At 42.9% G+C, this 23,252-nt stretch overlaps 1 protein-coding gene across 7 annotated transcripts in view; it reads right to left on the minus strand.

Moving 5' to 3' along the window:
* SLC10A7 (solute carrier family 10 member 7) overlaps window positions 1-23,252 on the minus strand; it is a 290,655-nt gene that overhangs the window by 50,911 nt on the left and 216,492 nt on the right. For 4 of the 7 annotated variants that reach the window (XM_061142450.1, XM_061142449.1, XM_061142452.1 and 1 more), the window contains one exon: window positions 3,467-3,550. The exons of 2 other annotated variants lie outside the window; for them this stretch is intronic. In XM_061142450.1, the coding sequence (XP_060998433.1) occupies window positions 3,467-3,550 (84 nt within the window). Of the gene's footprint in view, window positions 1-3,466; window positions 3,551-23,252 lie in introns of those variants that run through there. One more of the 7 variants, XM_061142455.1, reaches the window with a different exon arrangement.

The raw sequence follows: 23,252 nt of genomic DNA on the forward strand, positions 1-23,252 counted from the left end.
GTGAAGGCTTTATCAGAAAAGAAGAAAAATTACAATAACACACACTTAATTTCTTTCTAGAATTGACGGAAGCAAGCAATCTCCCAACCACCTACGGAAAGACTAATCTTATCTCACACACTCACAGCATCTCCGAGCTGGAAAACATTAAACTCTTAGCTCTACAAACGCGGTAAGTGAGACCCAGAAAGCATGTGTATAGCCAGGCAGTGGCAAAGACCAAACTGGACCCCACGTGTCAGTGTGAGAGACCACATGTGACTGATGGGCCAGTCATTCAGTAATGATTTCAGTCCAAAAGAAGTATTGTCTGGAGAAAACACATACACTAGAAAGCAAATAAAGTCCACTGTAAGAAATGTAAATAAAAAACTGAATGATAAAAATTTTATAATCACTAAAAGATTAAGGAAAATATTTTCCACTCACCCTTCCTGGTCTTTTTCTTCTCTCTCTAGTTCCCAACATTTATTTAACAGGTAATAATAAAATCTCATTTAAAATGCATATAAAAATCTATGGAAATGTTTACTTTAATATTTGGCAACTCTAGTTATAATTGACAAATGAGGCTGCATTGCCAGGAACCTAGTTCCTCTGAAGCAGGACGCTGAGCACATCTGACGAGGCCCTCAAAGACCATATCGCAAAGGTTAGGTTGGTCAGTGAGCAAATGAACAGAGAGATTAAATGGCAGGCACGGTCCCTGGTCTCATGGAGCTCACGTTTGAGGAAATCAATAAAAAACAAAAACGACAAGTAAACAAGAAGCAGATAATGATCCATACCAAGCAGAGGCTCAAACTGGATAATATGCTAGTGACTGAATGGCTAGCCTGTGGAGGAAGGGCCTTTCTGAGGCAGTGACAGGTAGGAATGTGTCCCCAACAGAAGGACAGGACAGAGGATGACAGGTTTCAGAAACGGAAGCAAAGTCAGTGAGACCCAAGGGTAACGGCAAGTGGGAGAGTGTCAGAGGAAGTAACAGGGGATTTGAAAACAGAGGACAGGGTAAAATGATCCCATAAGGAAGCAGAGTAGGACGTCTGTAAGTGCTGAAGGACATTTTAAATGTTGGGCCATGAATTTAAAACAAGATGGAAACCAATGATATATTTCTCTCTAGCAAAGCTGGTTGTTGTTCAGTTGCTCAGTCATGTCCGACTCTGCGACCCCACGGACTGCAGCACGCCGGCCTTCCCTGTCCTTCACAATCTCCTGGAGTTTGCTCAGACTCATGTCCGTTGTGTCGGTGATCTCTGGGAAATCCCATGGACAGAGGAGCCTAGTGGGCTACAGCCCATGGAATGCAAAAGGGTCCCAAAGAGTTGGACAGGACTGAGTGAAGCTGGAGATCTTGGGGAAAATGGCTGGCGGGGCTACTGGGAGGATAAATTCAAAGTTTTCTTCAGCCAAGGTTTTTATACAGTGTACATCCAACTCTTGAAAGGAAGTGAAAGTGAAAGTCGCTCAGTTGTGTCCAACTCTTTGCAAGCCCACAGACTATACAGTCCATGGAATTCTCCAGGCCAGAATACTGGAGTGGGGAGCCTTTCCCTTCTCCAGGGGATCTTCCCAACCCAGGGATCGAACCCAGGTTTCCCACATTGCAGGCGGATTCTTCACCAGCTGAGTATGCTACACTTCTGCCAGAGCCTGCTTCTGGGAAGCTCATGGGTGCTACCTTACTGTCACTCCTAATACATATGATGAGTCAAGTACGATGGGAGAACTGGAATTTAATCTAGGGCTGGGGTGTCAGCGCGCTTCTGAGGGCACCTCTGTCGTGAGTCTCTGGGGGTGAACAGGAGTTTTCCGCCAGAAAGGAAGGAATCCAGAAGGCACAGGCATGGAGCAGTGAAGGGGCAGGCCGCAGGGCAGAAGAGAAGGCTGTGAAGGAGCCGGTGGAGGGGACGTGAAGGACACTGACAAGCAGGCTGGGCTCAGCTGGGCGGGCTTCGTGGGCCACGTGAGGAGCTGGTGACAGGGAGCCCCAGGGGGAGTTTCTGAGGAGAGGAATAACAGAACCCGGTTTGTTTTGCTTTTAGGACTACCCTGGAGGCAGTGAAGACGCTGGCTGGAGACTGGAAGAGATTCCCAGCACAGACTGGTCTGACTGATGGAACAAGCTCAGCTGAGGCCCTCTTTGGGAACCGCTGCTGAGACAGCAGACTCAGGCAAAGGTAGACCTCTCCCGGGCGAGGGGGCGGTGGGGGTGGGAGGCAGCGTGTGGTGACTGCTCTTGGCGAGAGGAGAAGAACCGGGCACTCATGTCTCCGAGGGCTGGGCCCGGCCTGAGAGCCCCCTGGGGCAGCACCACAGACAACCCCTCCCTCATCCCGCTTGTCTCAGCCTCCCTGCTGTTGATCCCAAGGGTCCTCTCCCATTCAACTTCCTGCATGGATACCTCAGTCTCAGACTTGACTTCCTGGAGAACCTAAGACAGCAGGTCAAGACTACATGTCTGTACACACACCATTTTTAAACAGTTAATGCCTCGAAGAATTGTTTCCTCTTTCGTATCTACAGGGAATTTGAAAATGATGATGAAGCTATAGAACACTTACCTCTATCAGGCTGTATGAGGGAAAGAAAACTTTAGATGCATCATATTTCATGTGACCTTCACAATAACCCTTTAAGATAGGTACCGTTCCTATACAATTTGATAAATTATGAACCTGGAGCTAAGGAGATTAAATGACTTGCCCAAGGTCACACAGCAAATAAAAGGCAGGACTAAGAACCAGAGTCTAGTTGCTCTTAACCCAAGGTCTGGGCTCTTCACCATCCTAACGTACTATTTTGCTAAGACTCACTAGCTTCAGCAGTACATTCAATTCTGTATGCTGTCACTGCAGCTACCTAGGATTAAAACAACAACTTGTTTTTAAACTTGTATGCTCATAATTGAATTATATACTCATTATCAACCTTTTATAAGAAGTTAGGATTTCTTCTCTGAGTCTAATTCAGTAAGAATAATGAAGGAAACTAAATTTTCTAAGATCAAATTTAAAGAGCTGATAGAATCAAATGTTTGTTTTAATCAATTACAGCATCACAGACATGATCACTGCTATCAGAGAAGTCTAAGAAGATGATCAAATGCAGGTGCCTATTCCTCAAATGGTCCTAAATGCTGACACCTTATTGGAAATCAAGGTAATGATTTGCTAGATGTTTTCAAGCAAGCAACATAGCTACAATAAGGGATGATAAATTAAAAAATCAAGACTGTATGTAGGTGTCCCTATATATAGATATCTGCAAAGCAGACTGATGCTCATTAAAAAAATAAAAAGATAAGACTATTGTGATTGAGGAAACTTGGGTTTCACAGTCTTAGATTTTTATTTAACCATCTCTTCCCCTGAGTAGCTTTCCTCTCAACTGTCCTGACATTACATAAGAATTCACAATTTGATCTATAAAGAAAAAGAGCTGAGAGAATTGGAAACCTTACCTGTCCAATAATGAGAGGAACCACAACAGTCATAAAAAGCTGAGAAAAAATAGATGTAAAAGGCACAGAAGAGGATGAGCCAAGCTGTAAAACAAGAATATAAAAGGAGTTAGAATTACTTTCAATTAGTTATCAATAATGCTGTTAATTAGTGTTCTCTCCCATGCACCAAAAACTTGGGCGCTATAGACAAAGAGCAAGTGAAGTTACTTTTATTTTTGAAATTTAACACACGATAAACTGAGTAGCTTAATATGCAATTTTGTATTGTGAGACTAAGATTGAAGAAAAATAACTACTGTTTCGCAGTTAACTTATGTGGTTTATTACGTGTCCGACTCTTTGTGATCCTATGGACTGTAGCCCGCCAGGCTCCTCTGTCCATGGGATTCTCCAGGCAAGAATACTGGAGTGGGTTGCCATGCCCCCTCCAGGGCATCTTTCCCACCCAAGGATTGAACTCCTTTGTCTCCGGCTTTGGCAGGTGGGTTCTTTGCCACCAGCGCCACCTGGGAAGCCCTATTATTAAATACATTTCTGATCGTAAAGTCATTTGCTGTCTATACTGTCTATAGTCACATGGCATGATATTTCATCTGTAATCATAGCTTATGTGATTTCTGTTTTACCCATCTGTAGATACCTAAGCCAAATAAGTATGTCTCATTATTTTATTATCAAGATAACATTTTTATTTATGTAAATGAAATAGTTTGCAACTCCCCTAATCCTCCAAAACAAAGGCAATGAATCTCATATCCTTAAAAATTTATTCTTACACAAAACCTTGGAAATGGGAAATCCTGAAACAATGTATTTTTCAACTTAAAATTTCAATGTACCGCTCATAAACTGGAATGCCTGAACATTGTTCATAATTCTTGTTTTGACTCCAGCCTTATTTTCTGGTTCTTGCTTTGCTAATGATTGCAGTCTCAGCTTCATAAATATGTTACTGTCGGACCATAAGGCAGCGTTTCTCTGTGAACACAGTCACACGCTCGCATTAACCTCTACTGCCAAGAACTGCTGTCTTCCTATTAATTTTCTTTTTTAAAAAATGTCTTTTTGAACCTGTTCCAATACTGCTTCGGTTTTACATCTTGGTTTTTTGGTCACAAGGCCTGTGGGAGCTCAGCTCCCCGATCAGGGATTGAACCTGCACTCTGCATTCGAAGTGCAGGGTCTCTGCCACTGGACTGACAGGGAAGTCCGCCTGCTAACTTGCTCATATTTTTTCAAAACCCCCTTTCTGGACCAACAGTAGCCGTCTCATAGACATTCATCTCTTTAATGAGTCCCTTCTGCAACATCTCCCCGGCCCTTGGGACTTTCTTTCACCTTCCTCTGCAGACCAAACTTCAGTTTTCATCTTTACCTAAGTTTAGTTAAACTTGGAAATATCTTTTGGAAAATAATTTTTGTGAAACATGTGGAGGCAGTGATGACAAAGGAAAGAGAATGTTAAATAACATAACAAATATTTAGCTAAGTGAAGTCAATAGCTCAGAATGAAGTTACCTGGGACCAGTGTTTTTACTGATTTCTGCATGAACCAGCCCACCAAGATCTTTTCTGCATCCTGGTTGGTGCATTTTATGACTCTGTCCCCCTATCCTTGGCCCCAATCTATACGCACTCTAAAGACTGAGAATATATGTCTTGTCCCCCAGTGGCCTGCATTCACTTAATACTGCCTCCAACACTCACCATTGGCTCTCAGCTTAACTTACAAAAAGTGTAGCCTCCAGCCTTTTCCTCCAGAACCAATATAAACTGAAAAAATGCAGCCAGAGAAAGTGAAACTGGTGAAGAACACACAGGATTTGTGGTGTGTTAAATGTTACTGAACTCACTCCTGCGGCTCCTGCATTACAGGCGGATTCCTTACCACAGTGGCCACCTGGGAAGCCCCAAATGTTACATGGCTGTTAGATGTTTCTTTTTAGGCAATGCCAAAGTATTAAAAGCTAATGACTCCACCCTATTTTAAAGCAACTATGTCCTTGAAGTGCAAGGTATGTAACAAATATATATTCTCTCCACAAATATTAACCCTAAGGATGCTCTGGGGGCAAGGATTAAAATAAGGAAAAATATATTTTACAAAGAAATCGAGGCACTGGATAAATAGAAAAATAAATTTTAAAGAACAAAGTTTTCAAGTTCAAAGACATTCAACTCAATCAATGCTTTATCCAGAGGGTTCACAATCTTTGAAGACAGGCAGTAGGGTTGAGGGTGATAACCTGCAAGTAAAAAGCCTCCATTCTTGCATGGAATCTCATGGGTGATCTCTCTGTTCCTCTTTCTATCTCAACTTTATTAAGTTATGTTATGTATTTTTAAAATGTTTTCATGAATAATCAAATGAAGTTATATTCCCTCTGTCAGCCCAGTGCTTATCCCAGGAACTGGCACAGTGAATATGTTTGCAGAAGCAAAAACCCATGCAGAATGAACAGATGAAGTAGTCTGTAAACATGGGGAGCTAAAAAGAGACAAACCCTTATTCAAAATCACATCCCTGTTTTTCCTAAAGTTAAAACATGCACATGCACACACATAAAACTAAAGTACATCTAAAAACTCATTATCCTGCAGTATTACAAAATCAGTTGGTATTGTTTTTTTCACTTCTTATCATTAGTAAGACAACGAATTCTAATGTGCATCTAGTAACTAAGGGCATCTATTCATAAGAACCAAGTGAAGAGAGGATCAGCTCACGCAGGTGCGCACAGACACAGCGACTATCATGGTCTGTGTCCCCTCCCTTGATTCTCCTCCACCCTGTCCTGAGCTCCTTAATGCTGCTGTGGAGAGAAGACCTAAAATTGATAGGATCCCTGCAAGCGATGTGTAGTCCCATTCACCCTTTTTAAAGATTGAAAACTGAGGTCCAGAGAGAAGTCATTTGTAATTAACACTTCTAATACCTGCATTATGATATGAAATTGGCAGTGCTTCTCAAACACATGCAAGAATCTCCAGCCAAATCTGCTCTGTGATAGCAGCCAGATCACGCTGGGAGGGCTTGTTAGTTTAACCATAAAGCATTACTGCAGAGCAGTACAAGATCAAATGAAGAGAAAAGTTAAAAGCTGATTTCATGTACTAAGTCCATTTGGGGGGTTTCTTTTTAATCCCAATTCAATCTAAAAGGGAAGTAGAGGAAAACCAATTTCACCTTTGGTGTTGAAGAATATTGTGTGTGTTATTCTCCAGATCCATCACATGATAGACCACCTGCATGATCAGAGTTTGGAAGCCTCTTGGTTCTGGAAGACAGTGGGGAAGGCTTTGGGGTGAGGGGGAGGGTGGGAGGTTGTCCGCGATGCCCAAGGTCCCTTTGTCCTCAAAAACACCCTTAATCTCTGATCCACTTGGTTAGGAACATAGGCTAGAGCAGCCCTCCTCTGGGGCCTTGTCAGATCAAAGGCCAGAGCAAGCTAGCCAGGGATGTAATTAACTGGGTATACAAAACCAGATGAAGTACGGTGGGGATGCTGGGGAAGAAATCCCACAGGGTGGTTCCCGTTAGAAGTGGCTCTGAAAGGAAGGAGACCTTAGTCCTGGGGTCTAACTTGGCATAAGTCCTTTCTTTTGAATTGGCCACCATACCTGTCGCTGTGGTCAGGGTGAAGTTGCAGTGGTCCCCTTGGGGAAGCTCTGGGGTTATGAAGTATGCCCTGGCAGCCAGAAGAAAGAGTGGGCATGTGCATTTGAGAGCAAGACCAGGAAACTACAAGACCCAATCATTTTACATGCAGAGTCGATTTTAACTAAAGCAGAAGGAAATACGTTGCCTGGACTAGCTGGTTCTTCACATTTTAATGAGGAAACCTCATGTGGTTTCTATTTTGGAGACCAATGTGTTTATAAGAAGCATCAATAACTTGCACGTTTGGATAAGGGCTTGGGATAAGCGTGTGTCAAGCAAGTGTTCTGGGCTTTGCTGAGCCACCTGGTAGGCTTAAAGTCCCCACGTCTCACATTGCCAACGCGTGCTTTAAGATACTGAGTGTGAAATAAACAACCCAGGCACTGGCTAATTTCTTTCAGGAGTATAGTTTTTTGTTTTTTGTTTTTTTTTAAAACAGGGAACTCACAATTAGGTTTATTTGTTTCAACATCATGCTGCAAAGAAATGTTTCAGAGAAAATGAAATGTGTGGGAATTTAAGACCTTTGTGTTCAATCCTTCAAATAGTTACTGGTGCCTCCTATAGAACCAGAAGCATGTTCTAGGTCCAGGGGCTCCAACAGTGAAAAAAAGACCAAAGCCCTCTTCTCTTCAGGAGCTGTTTTTTCAAAGCCGAGGTCTGTATGTGGATCCATGCACACTCCTTTCTATAGGATGTCTTCCCCTCACTCACAACTGGAAAAGTTCTAGTCTTTTTTCTAAAAATTATTTCAAGCATCACTTCTTTGTAAATTATTTGCAAACCCTCCTCCCCAAATGCAGACGTGGCTCCTCGTTCTTTGGGGGCTCTGTGTTGCCAATGTATTGCTCAGAGTCCTTTGTTGGTCTTATTTACACATCTGCCTCTCCCAGTAGACCATGTGTTCCTGAAGGTCAGAGACATGGTCTTTTTCATGTTTATACTCCAGGTGCCCAGCAGTGTGACTACTTCTTACATCTAGGGTGGTGGTTTTCAAATGTTAACACACCAGAAACATCTGGCGGGCTTGTGAAAACACCTATTCCTTAGCCTCACCTACCAGTTCAGAGTTTCCAGTTCAGAACACCTGGGGGAAGGAGGGAAGGAGGAGGGTGAGAACTCTTCTAACCAGCGCCACCCCGGCGCTGCTGCTGAGCGGGGGCTCACAAGTGAGAACCGCTGCAGGTTAGCACAGCCACAGTGCGCGTTATGTGCCCAGCTGTGTCAGACCCTTTGAGACCCCATAGCTTGTAGCCTGCCAGTCTCTCCTGTCCGTGGGATTCTCCAGGCAAGAACACTGGAGTGGGTACAGCACATAGTGTGTGCACGTGTGGTAAGTCGCTTCAGTTGTGTCTCTTTGCAACACGATAGACCATAGCCTGCCAGGGCTCCTCTGTCTGCAGGATTCTCCCAGCAAGAACACTGGAGTGGGTTGCCATGCCCTTCTCCCTGGGGCCTCCCAACCCAGGGATGGAACGAGCATCTCCTGCATTGGCAGGCAGATTTTTTTTTTTTAACCACTGAGCCACCTGGGAAGCCACGTTTACTGTGCATGGCTCTGAAGCTTAAAGTGTTGAATGACTTAATACAGTGACCCCTTGAGGTGGGTCTTATTAGTACCCCCATTTTCATAAGAGGAAACAGTGGGGCAGAACAGTTAAAACAGCTTGGTCACCAGATCTCAAAAGTGACAGGGCAGCGATCTCAACTGAGAAGGTTGGCTCCACAGCCTTCATACTTAATCCTTAGGTTCTACAGCACAATAATGTGGCCACCTGATGTGAAGAACTGACTGATTGGAAAAGACCCTGATGCTGGGAAAGATTGAGGGCAGGAGGAGAAGGGGATGACAGAGGATGAGATGGCTGGATGGCATCACCGACTCAATGGTCATGGTTTTGAGTAAACTCTGGGAGTTGGTGATGGACAGGGAGGCCTGGCGTGCTGCAGTTCACGGGGTCACAAAGAATTGGACACGACGGAGCGACTGAACTGACTGAAGAACAGAGCAGTGAGGTGGGAGGGGACAAGACTGGAGGCCAAAGCTGGGCTCCCCTTGTCCGTGTGAGAGAAAGAAGAATGTGAGTGTCTGAGTGTGTGTGTGTGTTGGGGGGCTGCATGGAGAAGGACATAGGCAGAAGCAAGAAGAGGGAGGGAAAAAAGATAAAGGGGGAGAAGGCAGGAATCTTGATAAGCCGTGGATGCTGGTGCAGCCTTTCTCAACTGGGTTTCTGGATTTGAACCGGAGGACTCAGGAAATTATTTGAGGGACTTTTTATTAACTCTCTCAAGGATGGTACATAATTAGAACTGAGGTATGTGTATCAGAAAGAGGTTAATCCAGGGACTTCCCTGGCCATCCAGTGGCTAAGACTCTGAGCTCCCAGTGCAGAGGCCCAGGTTCAATCCCTGCTCAGGGAACTAGATCCCACAAGCCACAGCCAAGAGCCCATGTGCCACAATGAAGACCAAATATCCTGTGTGCTGCAACGAAGACCCAGTGCAGCCAAATAAATAAATAATTTTTTTGTTTTTTAAAAAAAAGAGAGAGAAGGAATAAGCTAATCCAGTATATACAAGGGCTGCTTCAGGGCATTAGGATTTAATTTTCTAACCTGGCAGAGGAAGGCTGAGTTGAATGAAGCAAGACTGGCTGCTATTGATCCATTCAACTTAGAAACTATTTGATTTGGAAAGTATCTGGATGGACCAGTCAGTGAGATTTTATGGGGCCCAACTAACCAGACTCAGAAAGACAAATAAGTTCTTGATGAAGAGACGCTGGCTGTCTGTAAAATCATAGTTATCAACCTACTGTTAGAAAACAGATGGTGCGTTTAAATCACTCCTGTAAGTGAGCTGACCTGTGAATTGTCATTAACGCACCAGGTCCTCACTTGCCCTGCTGTGTAATCAGCCTTTTATCTCCTACCAGGGAAATCCATTAGCCACAGGCACCGCGACTATTTGTGTCTCCTCTCAGCTATTAAAACATTATTGTATTAAATAATTCACCCCCGATGACTGGTCTTTGCTCTCATGAGTGCCACATTCAGAGAAGAAGAAGAATAGGTATTTACAGTTCAGACTGTAGAGGAGGAAATCAGGAGGAAGGCACTGCAGGCTGACGGAGAGAGCAGGATGCGTCCCCTTCCCGCCCAGTTCTGGCCCTTCCCCGGCCCCCGCCACCCAGAGCCCAGCCCCAAGGAAGGGAAAGAGGAGGAGACCTGCTTACCAGTGGGTCTCCATCTTTTCTTACTTTTTTTTGATGTGGACCACTTTCTAAAGTTTTCACTGAATTTGTTACAATACTGTTTTTGATTTATGTTTTGGTTTTTTTTGACCACCAGGCATGTAGGATCTCAGCTCCCTGACCAAGGATCGAACCTGCACCCACTTCACTGGAAGCACCGATTCTTAACCACTGGACCAGCAGGGAAGTCCCTGCATCTAACTTTCTTGTGCCCACACACAGACACGCGCATAAACACTGTCCCCTTCCTGTCACAAAGACAAGACGTGCACACAGGAGACAGAGAAGGTCCCGGCTGCCATCTCCCGAGCTTAGATTCCCATCTCTCCCTAAAACTGCGGTCCAGCCTTCTCTCATTCCTGCTGCCCCTAATCTCACGGGGACACATGCAAACTGCACTGATAACTTACTCAAAATCAATGGCTGAAATGTATAACAGCCGACAGGCTCAATGGAAAATGACTATCATTTATATCAAAATTAAGAATATGGTTGTTAAAAAGCTGTACAGATTCAGCTGCATTTATCAAACTAAAGATGGGTTATGGGCATGGAAGATGTATAGTTTGTGGAGGAAATGATCCTTTTTATATCTAGATGCATGGTCTTTTTCCTTTCCTGAGCAACAAAGAAAAAAATAGGCTTTAAATGATTTTTTTTAAGGATTAAAAATATAGGTAAAACATTTCTTTGGGTTATATGCTAATTTAAAACATAAGATCAAAAGATTATCTTCCAATAATTGATAGAAACTACAACTGTACGTTCTGGTTATTCAAACCACACAGAAATCGTAGTGAAATGTGCCCCACAGTAAACTGTAAATCAGCTTTTCACTGTCCACCATAAGGGTGGTGTCATCTGCATATCTGAGGTTATTGATACTTCTCCCGACAATCTTGATTCCAGCTTGTGCTTCATCCAGCCGAGCATTTCTTATGAGGTACTCTGCATATAAGTTAAATAGACAGGGTGACAATATACAGCCTTGACGTACTCCTTTCCTGATTTGGAACCAGTCTGTTGTTCCATGTCCAGTTCTAACTGTTGCTTCCTGACCTGCACACAGATTTCTCAGGAGGCAGGTCAGGTGGTCTGGTATTCCCATCTCTTTCAGAATTTCCCACAGTGTGTTGTGTTCGATTCCTGTGTCAGGAAGATCCCCTGGAGAAGGGAATGGCAACCCACTCCAGTACTCTTGCCTGGAGAATCCCATGGACAGAGGAGCCTGGCAGGCTACAGTCCATAGGGTTGCAGGGTCAGACACGACTGAGCGACTGATACCCAAACACACACACACACATTTTCTACATCACACACAAGTGACCCCTCAGAGACGCCCCCATCGTTGGGCATATACTACAAAAAAAAAAAACAGTACTGTGCATGACACCAATGACTGGATTTGTTGTTTTTGTTTACATTGATAGGATCAAAAGTTGGAGGATTTTCTATCACAGGTGCCAATTACTAGAGAAACTAATGATGACCATGGCCTCCAAAGCTGCCACTGATGTCTCCTGCCCACGTTAACGTTGCTCCTCTGTGAATTCGTATGAAATTCAGTCTGAATCACAGAATGGTAGTTTATTTTTCCTGTAAATTTCTCCATAATCTTTATTCTTATTTACTCACAGAAGGTTTAAGCCTTTTCAAGGCAATAATTATACCTCACTCTATTTATCCTTCCTATGTTACTTAGAATATACATGTCTAGGAAGTAGTAACTGAGTGTTGATAATATGCCTTAAAACCACCTGTCTGAGGCTTTCTTGGTGGTCCAGTGGTTAAGATTTTGGCTTCCAAGGCGGGGGGTGTGGGTTTAATCCCTCTTCAGGGAGATAAGATCCCACATGCCTTGAGGCCAAAAAACCAAGACAGAAAACAGAAGGAACAGTATAACAAATTTAATAAAGACTTTAAAAATGGCCCACATGAAAAAAATCTTAAAAAAAAAAAATAAATAAAACCACCTGTCTCCGAGGAGGCATGTTTTGTAAGCACAACAGGAAGGAATGCTGCCCGAAAGTGCCCTGTGTTCCTAACCAGCCATGCGGTCTCAAGAACCACAAAACCTCTTTGAACTTAACTTTTCTCATATGAGTGAGGATAATACCTGCTTCTGAAGGTACTCATGCTCCTCACATGTAATTATGTAGACAGTACTGTGTGCTGTTCTGTTGCTTAGTTGCTCAGTCTGACTCTTTGCGGCCCGGTGGACTGTAGCCCGCCAGGCTCCTCTGTCCAACGGGATTCTCCAGGAAAGAATACTGGAGTCGGTGGCCATGCCCTCCTCCAGGGGATCTTCCCAACCCAGGAATCGAACCAGGGTCTCCGGCATTGCAGGTGGATTCTTTACCAGCTGAACTACCCAGGAAGCCCCACAAAGTACCATATAGCAACTAACACACAACATAACAGCTACTCAATAAAGATTTTTCTACCTCTCCCTCCGCCACCTCCCCCTCATCTCTGGAAAAATAAGGTTTCCTATACAGTGTCGTGAGAATTCAAGCCTACTGGAATTAAAAACTGCTGAAACAGAAAGTGACAGAAGAGACAGACTAATGGAACATACAGTCAGCCTAGAAACAGGGTGTGGTGTGCACCATGGGGTTGTGCATACCTGTTTGTGTGTGTGCACATGTGTGTATACATGTCCAGTTATCACAATGGTATTGAAATATCTGCTTGATGAGGGGCCAGATTTCTAAGAAATCAAGTCATAAATCAAGTCATAGAAAATCAGTTGATATAATAACAGAGCTGGTGGTGCTCCCACTTACTTAAGGGGAGCTTATATGCTAATGAATGGGTAAGCATGTGGGTAAATGTTTATTAAATATCCTCAGGTATTGACCTGGTGACTCAGATGGTAAAGAATATGCCTGCAAAGCAGGAGACCCAGGTTCGATCCCTGGATCAGGAAAATCCTCTGGAGGAGGGAATGGCAACCCAATCCAGTATTCTTGCCTTGGAGAATTCCACGGACAAAGGTGCCTGGACGGCTACAGTCCATAGCATCACAAAGGGTCAGACACAACTGAGCAACTCACACACACACATGCACACACTCACACACACGCTCACACACACACACACACACACACACGGTATTGATGTGACACCCCCCACATGGGAATACAGTCTGATCTATAACTCTGAGGATGTGACTTTCAGCAGAGTTTCCACTCTACACGTTTCCAGAGCTCTTGATGGTCAGTTGACCTCTGTGGCTAGGGGGGAAATGAGGCCTTGATCTGCGATTCTAATGGCACAAATTCAAAGTGCTACCGACCTTTCCCTGACAAGCATGAACTTATTTAAATAAACTGATGGTCTGCAAAATCATGGGGCTTGAGATATGGCAACACCATCCAATATTTGGTCTCCTTATATCACAACTGCATCGAATTAGACTGACCTGTTCTATAGTACGAACACAGTTGTTTCTGACCATCTTTGTTTTAACTTTAGAGGTAGTAAGACAGAAGTTTGGACATTGCTTCCTTTCATTCCTCAGTCACCGAGATGAGGCTGGGAAGAAGGTGTGAGGGAGCTGCTAAGGAGACTCAGGGGAACAGGAGTCCACAGAGGTGGCAGCTTCTTGCTGCCTGCTGGCTGGTCCTGACCCCACAGCCTAAGCCCTTGCCTGAGCACCAGGGCCTCGCCATCTTCATCACCCACAACACTGTGTTTCAAGCTTTCAAAGCTCTCTCCTCCATTCTTCTCTGTTATTTGCTGTTGAAAAAAACTATAATGATGGCTAGTAAACATAGTATTAGTGAAAAACCACATCAAAAGAAAGGAAAAATTTGCAAGTTTCAAGTGATGTTAGGCATAACCGAGAATCATGAACCATGCACATGAAAAGACCCTGAAGTAGGACATCCCTTGAGAAATATTAGAAGTTTCCATCTACCTCTCTCTCTCCTCAAATTAGAAGTTTTCTTTCAAAAAGGGAACCCTCCTACACTGTTGGTAGGAATGTCAATTGATGCAGCCACTATGGAAAACAGTATGGAGTTTCCTCAAAAAAACTAAAAATAGAGCTACCATATGACCCAACAATTCCTTTCCTGGGTATATATCCAGACAAAATATTAATTCAAAAAGATACACGCACCCATATGTTCATAGCAGCACTACTTACAATAGTCAACACACAGAAACAATCTAAGTGCTCATCGACAAATGGATGGATAAAGATGTGGTGTATATATACATATACAAATGGAATATTACTCAGCCATAAGAAGAATGAAACAATGCCAACTGCAGCAAAATGGATAGAACCACAGATTATCATACTAAGTGAAGTAAGTCAAAAAGAGAAATACAAATGCCACATGATATCATTTCTATGTGGAATTTAAAATATGACACAAATGAACTTATCTACAAGACAGAAACAGATTCACAGACACACAGAACAGACCTGAGGTTGCCAGGGAGGTGGAGAGGTGGGGAAGAGACGGACTGGGAGTTTGGGATTAGCAGATGCAAGCTATTGTATATAGGATGGGCAAACAACAAGGCCCGAGTGTACAGCACAGTGAACTACATGCAATGTCCTGTGATAAATTATCATGCAAAAAGAATGAAAAGTAATGTATATATATATAACTGAGTCACTTTGAGTATATAGTAACACAACGTTGTAAATCAACTATACTTCAATAAAATAAAAAATTTAAGTTTTTCAGTAAAAAATTCATTGTAAAAAAACACTTCTATTGAATAACATTTTTTTCTTTAGTAATCTCCCTTGAAATATTATACTTGTGGTATAATTTTTGCTTTGGATTTTAATTATCTGTGAATATATTCTATTTTCTTTATTAAATCATAAATTCTTTGAGGGAAGAATCAACGTCAGGTTGGTGTTTGCAATATTCACAGTGCACAGTAGGCATTCAAACACTGAATAAAAGAATGGCTGTTTTGTTGAACATTATTTAAAAAACTGTACATTATTTGTCACAGCAAATACAAAGTAAGGTTTCATGAATCAGGCTGAGATCCTAACCTTTGAATCACTTATTTATCATTTGAATCACTCTAATCACTTTTCCCTGGTGTGCTGCAGTCCATGGGGTCACAAAGAGTTGGACAGGACTGAGCCACTGAACTGAACTGAACTGAACTGAACCACTATGCACCTATCTTTCTATTCCCCTCCTTTCAACAAATGTTGAATATTCGGCATCAGAGATAAGTTAATGAATAAAATATTCATGGTTCCTGGCCCAGGAGAACAAAATCTAGTGGATGCTTACCACGTGAAATACTGTTTCAGAAGGACAATTCATATAGAATTTCAAATAATGAACTTCTATAAGTGTAGTTTTTAGCTAGTTTGTACGCTCAGTTTCTTGGTGGTGTCTGACTCTTTGTGACTCCATGGACTGTAGCCTGCCAGGCTCCTCTGTCCATGGAATTTTCCAGGCAAGAATATGGAAGCGGGTTGCCATTTCCTTCTCTAGGGCATCTTTCCCACCCAGGGATTGAACCTGTATCTCCTGCATTGGCAGGTGAATTCTTCATCACTGAGCCACCTGGGAAACTGACAAAGCCTTTATTTATCCTTACAGATTTGACATCCACAGTTTGATACACATCCACTGACAAATAAAGACAACAATTTCTGCCTCTGCCAACATCAGAGGTGTGTTATCAAGAAAACTGAGGTGATATATGTAAAAAAAAAAAAAAAAACTTTGAATCTTAGGAGTGAACAGTGTTATTTCGGGAAGTTTCACTGTGCTCACTGCCAGCCACGGTAAATACTGGATTCATTTACATACAAGTTTATAAGATTATAGGCTAAAGATAGTTAAAGAATCTGAAAGTTTTAAGTTTTAAGACACAGCCCATCACTAAGGTCTGGACTAAGCGGACCACTGGGGCATTTCATCAGATACATGCTTTTGCAGAAACTTAACATCCTTTTGGGCATTATTTTCTATTTTCTTTTATAAGGTGTCAAATTTAAGTAACTAGCATTGGACTTTCCTGGTGGTTCAGTGGTTAAGAATCTGCCTGCCAATGCAGGGAACACAGGTTTGATCCCTGGTCTGGGAAGATCCCACATGCTGAGGAGCAGCTAAGCCCATGTGCCACAATCCTGAAGCCTGAGCACCCTCCAGCCTGTGCCCAGCAACAAGAGAAGCCTCTGCAGTGAGAATCCTGAGCACCACAGCCAGAGAGTAGCACCCACTTGCTGCAACCAGAGAAAGCCCACATGAGCAGCAAAAGACCCAGCACAGCCAAAAAAACTAAAACAAAAAAAACAAAAAAAACTAGTACCTGATGATTCTTTACAGTTTACAACATGCTTTCCCATAAACAGACTCATTTCATCTTATTAAAATTCTTACTTTATGGAGGTGAAAACTGAGGCTGAGAAGAGTTATAGAAAATTTGCTATTCACAATAGATGCTGACTGCAGATTGAACCAAAACAAGATGCCCTCTCCCCATACCACACTGCCTCCCCACAACAGACAGTGAGGGAAGTGAAATTAGTCCCTTCAAAATGGCTTTACAGTAAGAAACGAGGCCCTGAAGGTAGAGCAGGTAACCAGGAAATACTAGCCCTAAAAGCCACCCTGGCCTGATTCTTTGATTAGAGGCACCTATCAACCCCCACAACTGTGATGTAGTGATATGGTAAGAAAAATAAATTTGTTTTTTGCCCCCTACCACAGAAGTTCCGAAACCCTCATAATTTTCTGAGTGATGGGGAGATAAGAGCATGTGTTGTTACATTGTTTGTATTTTGTCCTCAGTACCTGGCACAGAAGTGTTCAGAGAACTTCCAGGTTGGAGAATGCATCCATACGCAGGGAGTAGACTCAGCCCAAACTTCATGGCACAAAAGATTCTGCACTTGGGACCCTTCTGGACCCTGCTCTATGTACCTGTTCATCAGGCTGTTTATTTGTTTCCTTTATAAATAACCAGTAATAGTAAATAAAGTGTTTCTCTGGGTTCTGTGAATAGTGGGAGCAAATTACTGAACCTGAGGATGGGGTTGTAGGACCCCCTGATTTGTAGCTAAGTTGGACCAAAGTGTGGGTAACCTGGGAACCACTACTTCAGATTGGCACCTGAAGTGAGAGGCAGTCTTGTGGGGCTGGACCCTTCACTTGTGAGGGAATATGTATTAAATCTGTGTAGTCAGTGTCAAAATGAATCACACTGTAGAATACCCAGTTGGTGTTCCAAGAGAACCGGAAGATTGGTTGTTCTGGAAAACCCATACCTTTGGCATTAGAAGTACTCTGAGCACAGAAACAATTTTCCTTTACCAAGCATCCATTCAAAAATGCTTGTGAGGACTTCCCTGGTGGTCCAGTGGTTAAGACTGCACTTCCAGTACAAGGGGTGAGGTTTAGATCCTTGTTCAAGGAGTTAAGAACCGACATGCTGCATAGCTCGGCCAAGAAAATACATTAAAAAAAAAAAAAAAAAAAAGCTTGTGAGTGACTTCCACAGCCAGGCATTATTTTGAGCACTGGGTCACAGCAGTGACCAAAACATAAAGTCTCTACTATCTTGTGATGCTTTGCTGTCATTAGGGAAGAGAGATAATAAACATATTAACTGCTGATTAAGATGTTACAGGATAGTAAGTGCTAAGAGCAACAATGAAGCATGGTAGGTGGGGAGGGAGTGAGGGAAATAATAATATGATATATTCTCTCACATGAAGTAGTGAGGAAAGACCTCTCTCCTAAAATGACATTTGACTAGAGATCTGATGAAAGTGAGGGAAGGAGCCTCGGGGGTGGATATCTGGGAGTGGGGAAGTGGGGAGATTTAGGCTGAGCCAAGGCCAAGTGTAGAGATTTTGAGGATGGTCCCTGGGGCTGCTGGACCATCCCATTGCATCTGAGCATCCCATTCACTTGCCCACATGACTATTTCATGTCCTCTCCTTTTTTTTTTTTTTAAATGTCCTCTCCTTTGTCATCAAATCTCCAACCCCTCCTTGCCTTTTCTTGTCTTCTACTCCTAACCTTATTTGCCACTCCACTGAGAAAATAGGACCAGAGGAGAACTCAACAGGCTCTTATACTTACATCAACCAATTTACCTACATCTCTGCTCATATCTCCTGGTTTCCCTCTCATTACTCTGATGAACTACCTGTGCTTAGGAGGCCATACTCCTGTACACACTAGAACTCATTCCCCTTCTCCTACTCGTGGACAGGGATCCATGAATTATCCCCTCTTTTTTTCTGTATCAATTTTTCCTTCTTTAAGTGGATTAATGTATCAATACAAATGAACCTCTCAACACACAGATGCTAATAATTTTCCCAACCTAAAAAAGAATCCTCTCTGGAGCCTTCACTAACTTTGTTGCTGTCCTATTTTCTGCACACTTTAGAGCAAAGTGAATTCTGTCTTTAACTCTTTTTTCTTCATCCATTCTCAAACCTATGTCAATCAGGCTTTCACCTCCACAACTCTGCTGAAATAGCTCTTATTAAGGTTGCCAGTGGCCTCCATCTTATTAAGAATCAATCACCAACTGTTGTACTTTATTTTATCTGAGCTATTACTAGCATTTGAAGTGGTTGGCCCCTTTCTCCCTTCTGAAACACATTCACTGCTAGACTTTTTGGACCCGAGCATCTCTTGGTGTTCTTCCCAAGCAAACTGGATATCTTTGGTCTTCTTTGCAGACCTCCTAACATTAGAATGCCCCAAATGCAGGCTACTGATACTTTCTCTTTCTCTAGTCTTTTTTTAGTGATCTCATCCAATCTAACTCAAAATCCATTTCTATGCTGACCTTTCCCAAATGTGTATCTCTAGTCTAGACCTTCCTCCTGAATTCCAGACATATAGTCAACTGCTTACTTGACTTCCCTCCTTAGATGTCTGAAAGGCATCTTAATCCAGACATGTCCAAGGCTGAATTTGTTCAACCCTATAGTCTTCCCTATCTTAATAAATGGCAATTCCATAGTTCCAGCTGCACAGGGGTGTAGTTACCCTTGATTCGTATCTTTCCCTCATAATTTTTATTCAACCTCTCAGTTCTTTCCAGAAATTAAAAAAACTACTTCCTACCAGATTTATTCAACTAGGCTGGCCCAAGTTAACGGCCTCTCTTGTACTAGCTTTCCAACTGGTCTTCCCATCTCCACCACGATCCCCTTAACAATCTACTCAACCCAGCATCCAGAATCACTATTTTAAAGAGAATGTCAAAACATGCCACTCCCTTGATCAAAACTCTTCCCATGGCCTCCAGCCTCTCTTGAATAGCAATTCAAAGGCCTTATGGAGGACTTTAAGGTCCCCTCTCATTTGGCCTCCACTGCCTCTCTGACCTCATCTCCACGTACTCGCCCCCTTGCTGGTCTCCCTACAGTGCCTTAGACACCAGGCATGCTCTCAGGACCTCTGCACTTGCTGTTCCTTCCACCCGGAACATTCTACCACCAGAACACTCACTCTGTTATCTCCTCTAGGTCTGTGCTCAGTGAGTCTAACCATGACCAGCCTGTTTAAAATAGCAAACACCAACCCACTCCCCTTCCTTACTTTGTTTTTTCTTTAGCACCCACCTTATACAATATATTTTTACTTGTTTGTTGGTTCTTTCTTCCCACTAGTATATACCCTAGTAGTAAGAAGTAGTAGTAGGGCTCAGTCATGTCTGACTCTTTGAGGCCCCAAGGACTGTAGCCCGCTGGGCATCTCTGTCCATGGGATTCTTCAGGCAAGAATACCGGAGTGGGTTGCTATTTCCTGCTCCAGGGAATCTGGATGACCCAAGGATCAAACCTGTGTCTCTTAGGTTTCCTGTATTGGGAGGAGGGTTCTTTACCACTAGCACCACCTGGAAACCCAGTATATATCCTCTATTAAAGCAAAGATATATCTGTTTTGCTCATTGCTATATACTTGGCACCCAGGAAAGTGTCTGGTATATTGGAAGAACTCAACACATACTACTGAATGAGTGATGAGTAAGTTTAAATAGCTTTTTGGAGGAACTGGGTTATAAAAGAGGTCACAGAAGTGGAGTGCACATAGGATAGGGTGAAATTTAATTTTTGAGATGTGTAATATGACAGAATGCTTACATGCACATAGAAATGATCCAGAAGAGATAGAAAATTTAACGACATAGGAGAAGGAGGGAAATCTGTGTAGCTCCTGTTGTCAAGTTGGAAAAGGGATGGCACAACTGGAGGGACTAGCCTTAGATGGGAGCAAAGATCATTTATCCACAGAAAGAGGAGAGAAGGTGAAGAATATAGACACAAATGGATGGGATCTTATAAATTTGTCTGATTGCTTTTGACTTCTTCATCAGTTAATTTCCTTTTTGCATCAGTTGAGATGAAAAAAGAAAAGAGGCAATGGAGATTTGAGAAGGTGTGGAATGATTCTCTAGAGAGTGGAAATGTCTGTTAATTAGGGGAAGGGAGTAGGACTGCCAGGCTCATTTACAATTAGTTGTCATGAATTTCTAATGAGACCAGTCAGCATGAGAGTGGGTGCTCCAGTGTGTTCAGGTATGAATACAAAAAGGTCTAAAGTTGGATTTAAGCAAACTTGGCACTTGCCAGGCAAACAGGAAGCAATACAAGATGAGCAAGGTTGTTGATGGTGGATGTAACAAAGTAATTACAGTGATGAACCATGAGATCCACGCTTGGTCAGATGGAATGTGAGGATAAGAGGGTGAGGTAGGGCGGATTTGCTAGAAGCATTGTGAAGGTGATAAGGTAAATAAACTGGCCCTTCTGGCAAGTTTGAAGAATTCTTAATTTGTGGAGTAAGTTACAAAGATAGGAGGTGTCAGTAGGAGAAGATATTTGAAAATAGGATTATGGAAGGACGCTGTTATTGGCAGCTAATAAGTCAAGGGTCTGACTGCAGAGATGACTGGCTGGGATTAAATGGAAGGCAGTCTAATTGGAGAAGGGGTCAAGAATTTAGAGGCCAACGTATTGGAAAGGTCAACCATGTGAATATTGAAAACACCACGAGTCAATCCAAGTGTATTGTTAAAAAAGGGACAATGGAAAGGTGCAAACATATTTTTAGACTCTTAGAGCATGACCTAGCATTCCACTGACAGTTTACAAGAAGCAGCAGAAGGTACTATAGGTGTACGGCATTACCTTTAAAGGTAATAGGGGATTTTATGGAGAAGGCGTGAGAAGTGATCTGGAATTGGTAATGAGGTGCAAGAAAGACACCTCATTCCCCTTTAAGGCTCAGTAATATGAAAGGTGCCAGCAGCAGAAACATGAATCAGAAGACAGCATTCAATTGGAGCAAGGTAGTAACAGGAACATTCTGAGAAGATGTTGAGAATACAGACAACTGAGATTCCATCAGCAAAAATGGCTTTTACTAGCTACTGTGCCTGACTATCTAGAAATTCCCATTTCTAATGATTATAAAAAGACAATTCAATTTTCATGGGCTGTATTAGTTTTTTTTGACTTTCGTAACAAAACACCACAAACCGGGTGGCTTAAAAAAACAGAAATGTATTGCTTCACAGTTGTGGAAACTGTAGGTCTGCAATCAAGCAAGACCGTGGTCCCTCTTAAATCCCTAGAGAATTCTTCCTTGTCTCTTCTAGCTTCTGAAGTTTGCTGGCAACCCCTGGTGCTCCTTGGCGTGCAGATGCATCACTCTAATCTCCGCCTCCACCATGACATGGCATTCTCCCTGTGGGTCTCTGACTCGTCTTCTTTAAGGACACCAGTCACCTTGGTTTCCCTGGTGGCTCAGACGGTAAAGCATCTGCCTGCAGTGCGACAGACCTGGGTTCAATCCCTGGGTCAGGAAGATCCCCTGGAAGGGGAAATGGCAACTCACTCCAGTACTCTTGCCTGGAAAATTCCACAGATGGGGGAGACTACCTACATGGAGGTAGGCTACAGTCCATGGGATCACAAAGAGTCAGACATGACTGAGCAACTTCACTGGTTCACTGGTCATGTTGGATTAAGGACCCACCCTATCCCAGTTTGACATCATCTTAACTAATTACAACTGCAATACCCCTATTTCAAATAAGGCCACATTCTGATGCACTAGAGAGTAGAGGGGTTTCCCAGGTGGTGCTAGTGGTAACGGAACCACCTGCCAATGCAGGAGACATAAGGGTGTGGGTTTGATCCCTGAGTCAGGAAGATCCCCTGGAGGAGGGCATGGCAACCCACTCCAGTATTCTTGCCTGGGAAACCCCATGGACAGAGGAGCCTGGCAGGCTACAGTCCATAGGGACCCAGAGAGTCAGACACAACTTAGCGACTTGACACACACACACACACACACACACACACACACACACACACACACACACACACACACACACGGATTAGAACTTCAACCTATCTTTTAGGGAAATACAACGTATCATTTGGGTTAACCACAGCAGAACTGTTGATGAAAAACACTACATTTTTAATGAAATGTAAGTCATTCAGATTTTTGTTCTACGCAGTAAGTGAAGCCTGGTCACCCAAGTGTTTAAGCAATTCCCATTGTTTGTAAAACTGCACACCAACCTAAACAGACAAAAATTGTTATATACTGTGCAAGTGATTTTAAGTCATGTAATATAGAAGTAGCCACTGAAGTCGTGTGATGGTGCCATTGAACCTAGTGGAACCGCCCAGTTAGCTCAAAAGGGAGGCATTAAGCTTTTGAGTTGAGGGTCTTGGGGTCTCTTTCACTATTCTTGTAGCTCGATGATTTAAAAATGTTGAACCAACTAAAGCTCACAAGTCTAAGGGTCTAAGAGTGGGGTAAACTTGCGATAGCATGACACCATTAATATTAACCAGCGGGGCACCTCTTGCCTATAGCATGGCA

This window comes from Dama dama, chromosome 5 (assembly GCF_033118175.1).
Source record: "Dama dama isolate Ldn47 chromosome 5, ASM3311817v1, whole genome shotgun sequence".
In the NCBI taxonomy this organism is placed as follows: Eukaryota; Metazoa; Chordata; class Mammalia; order Artiodactyla; family Cervidae; genus Dama; species Dama dama.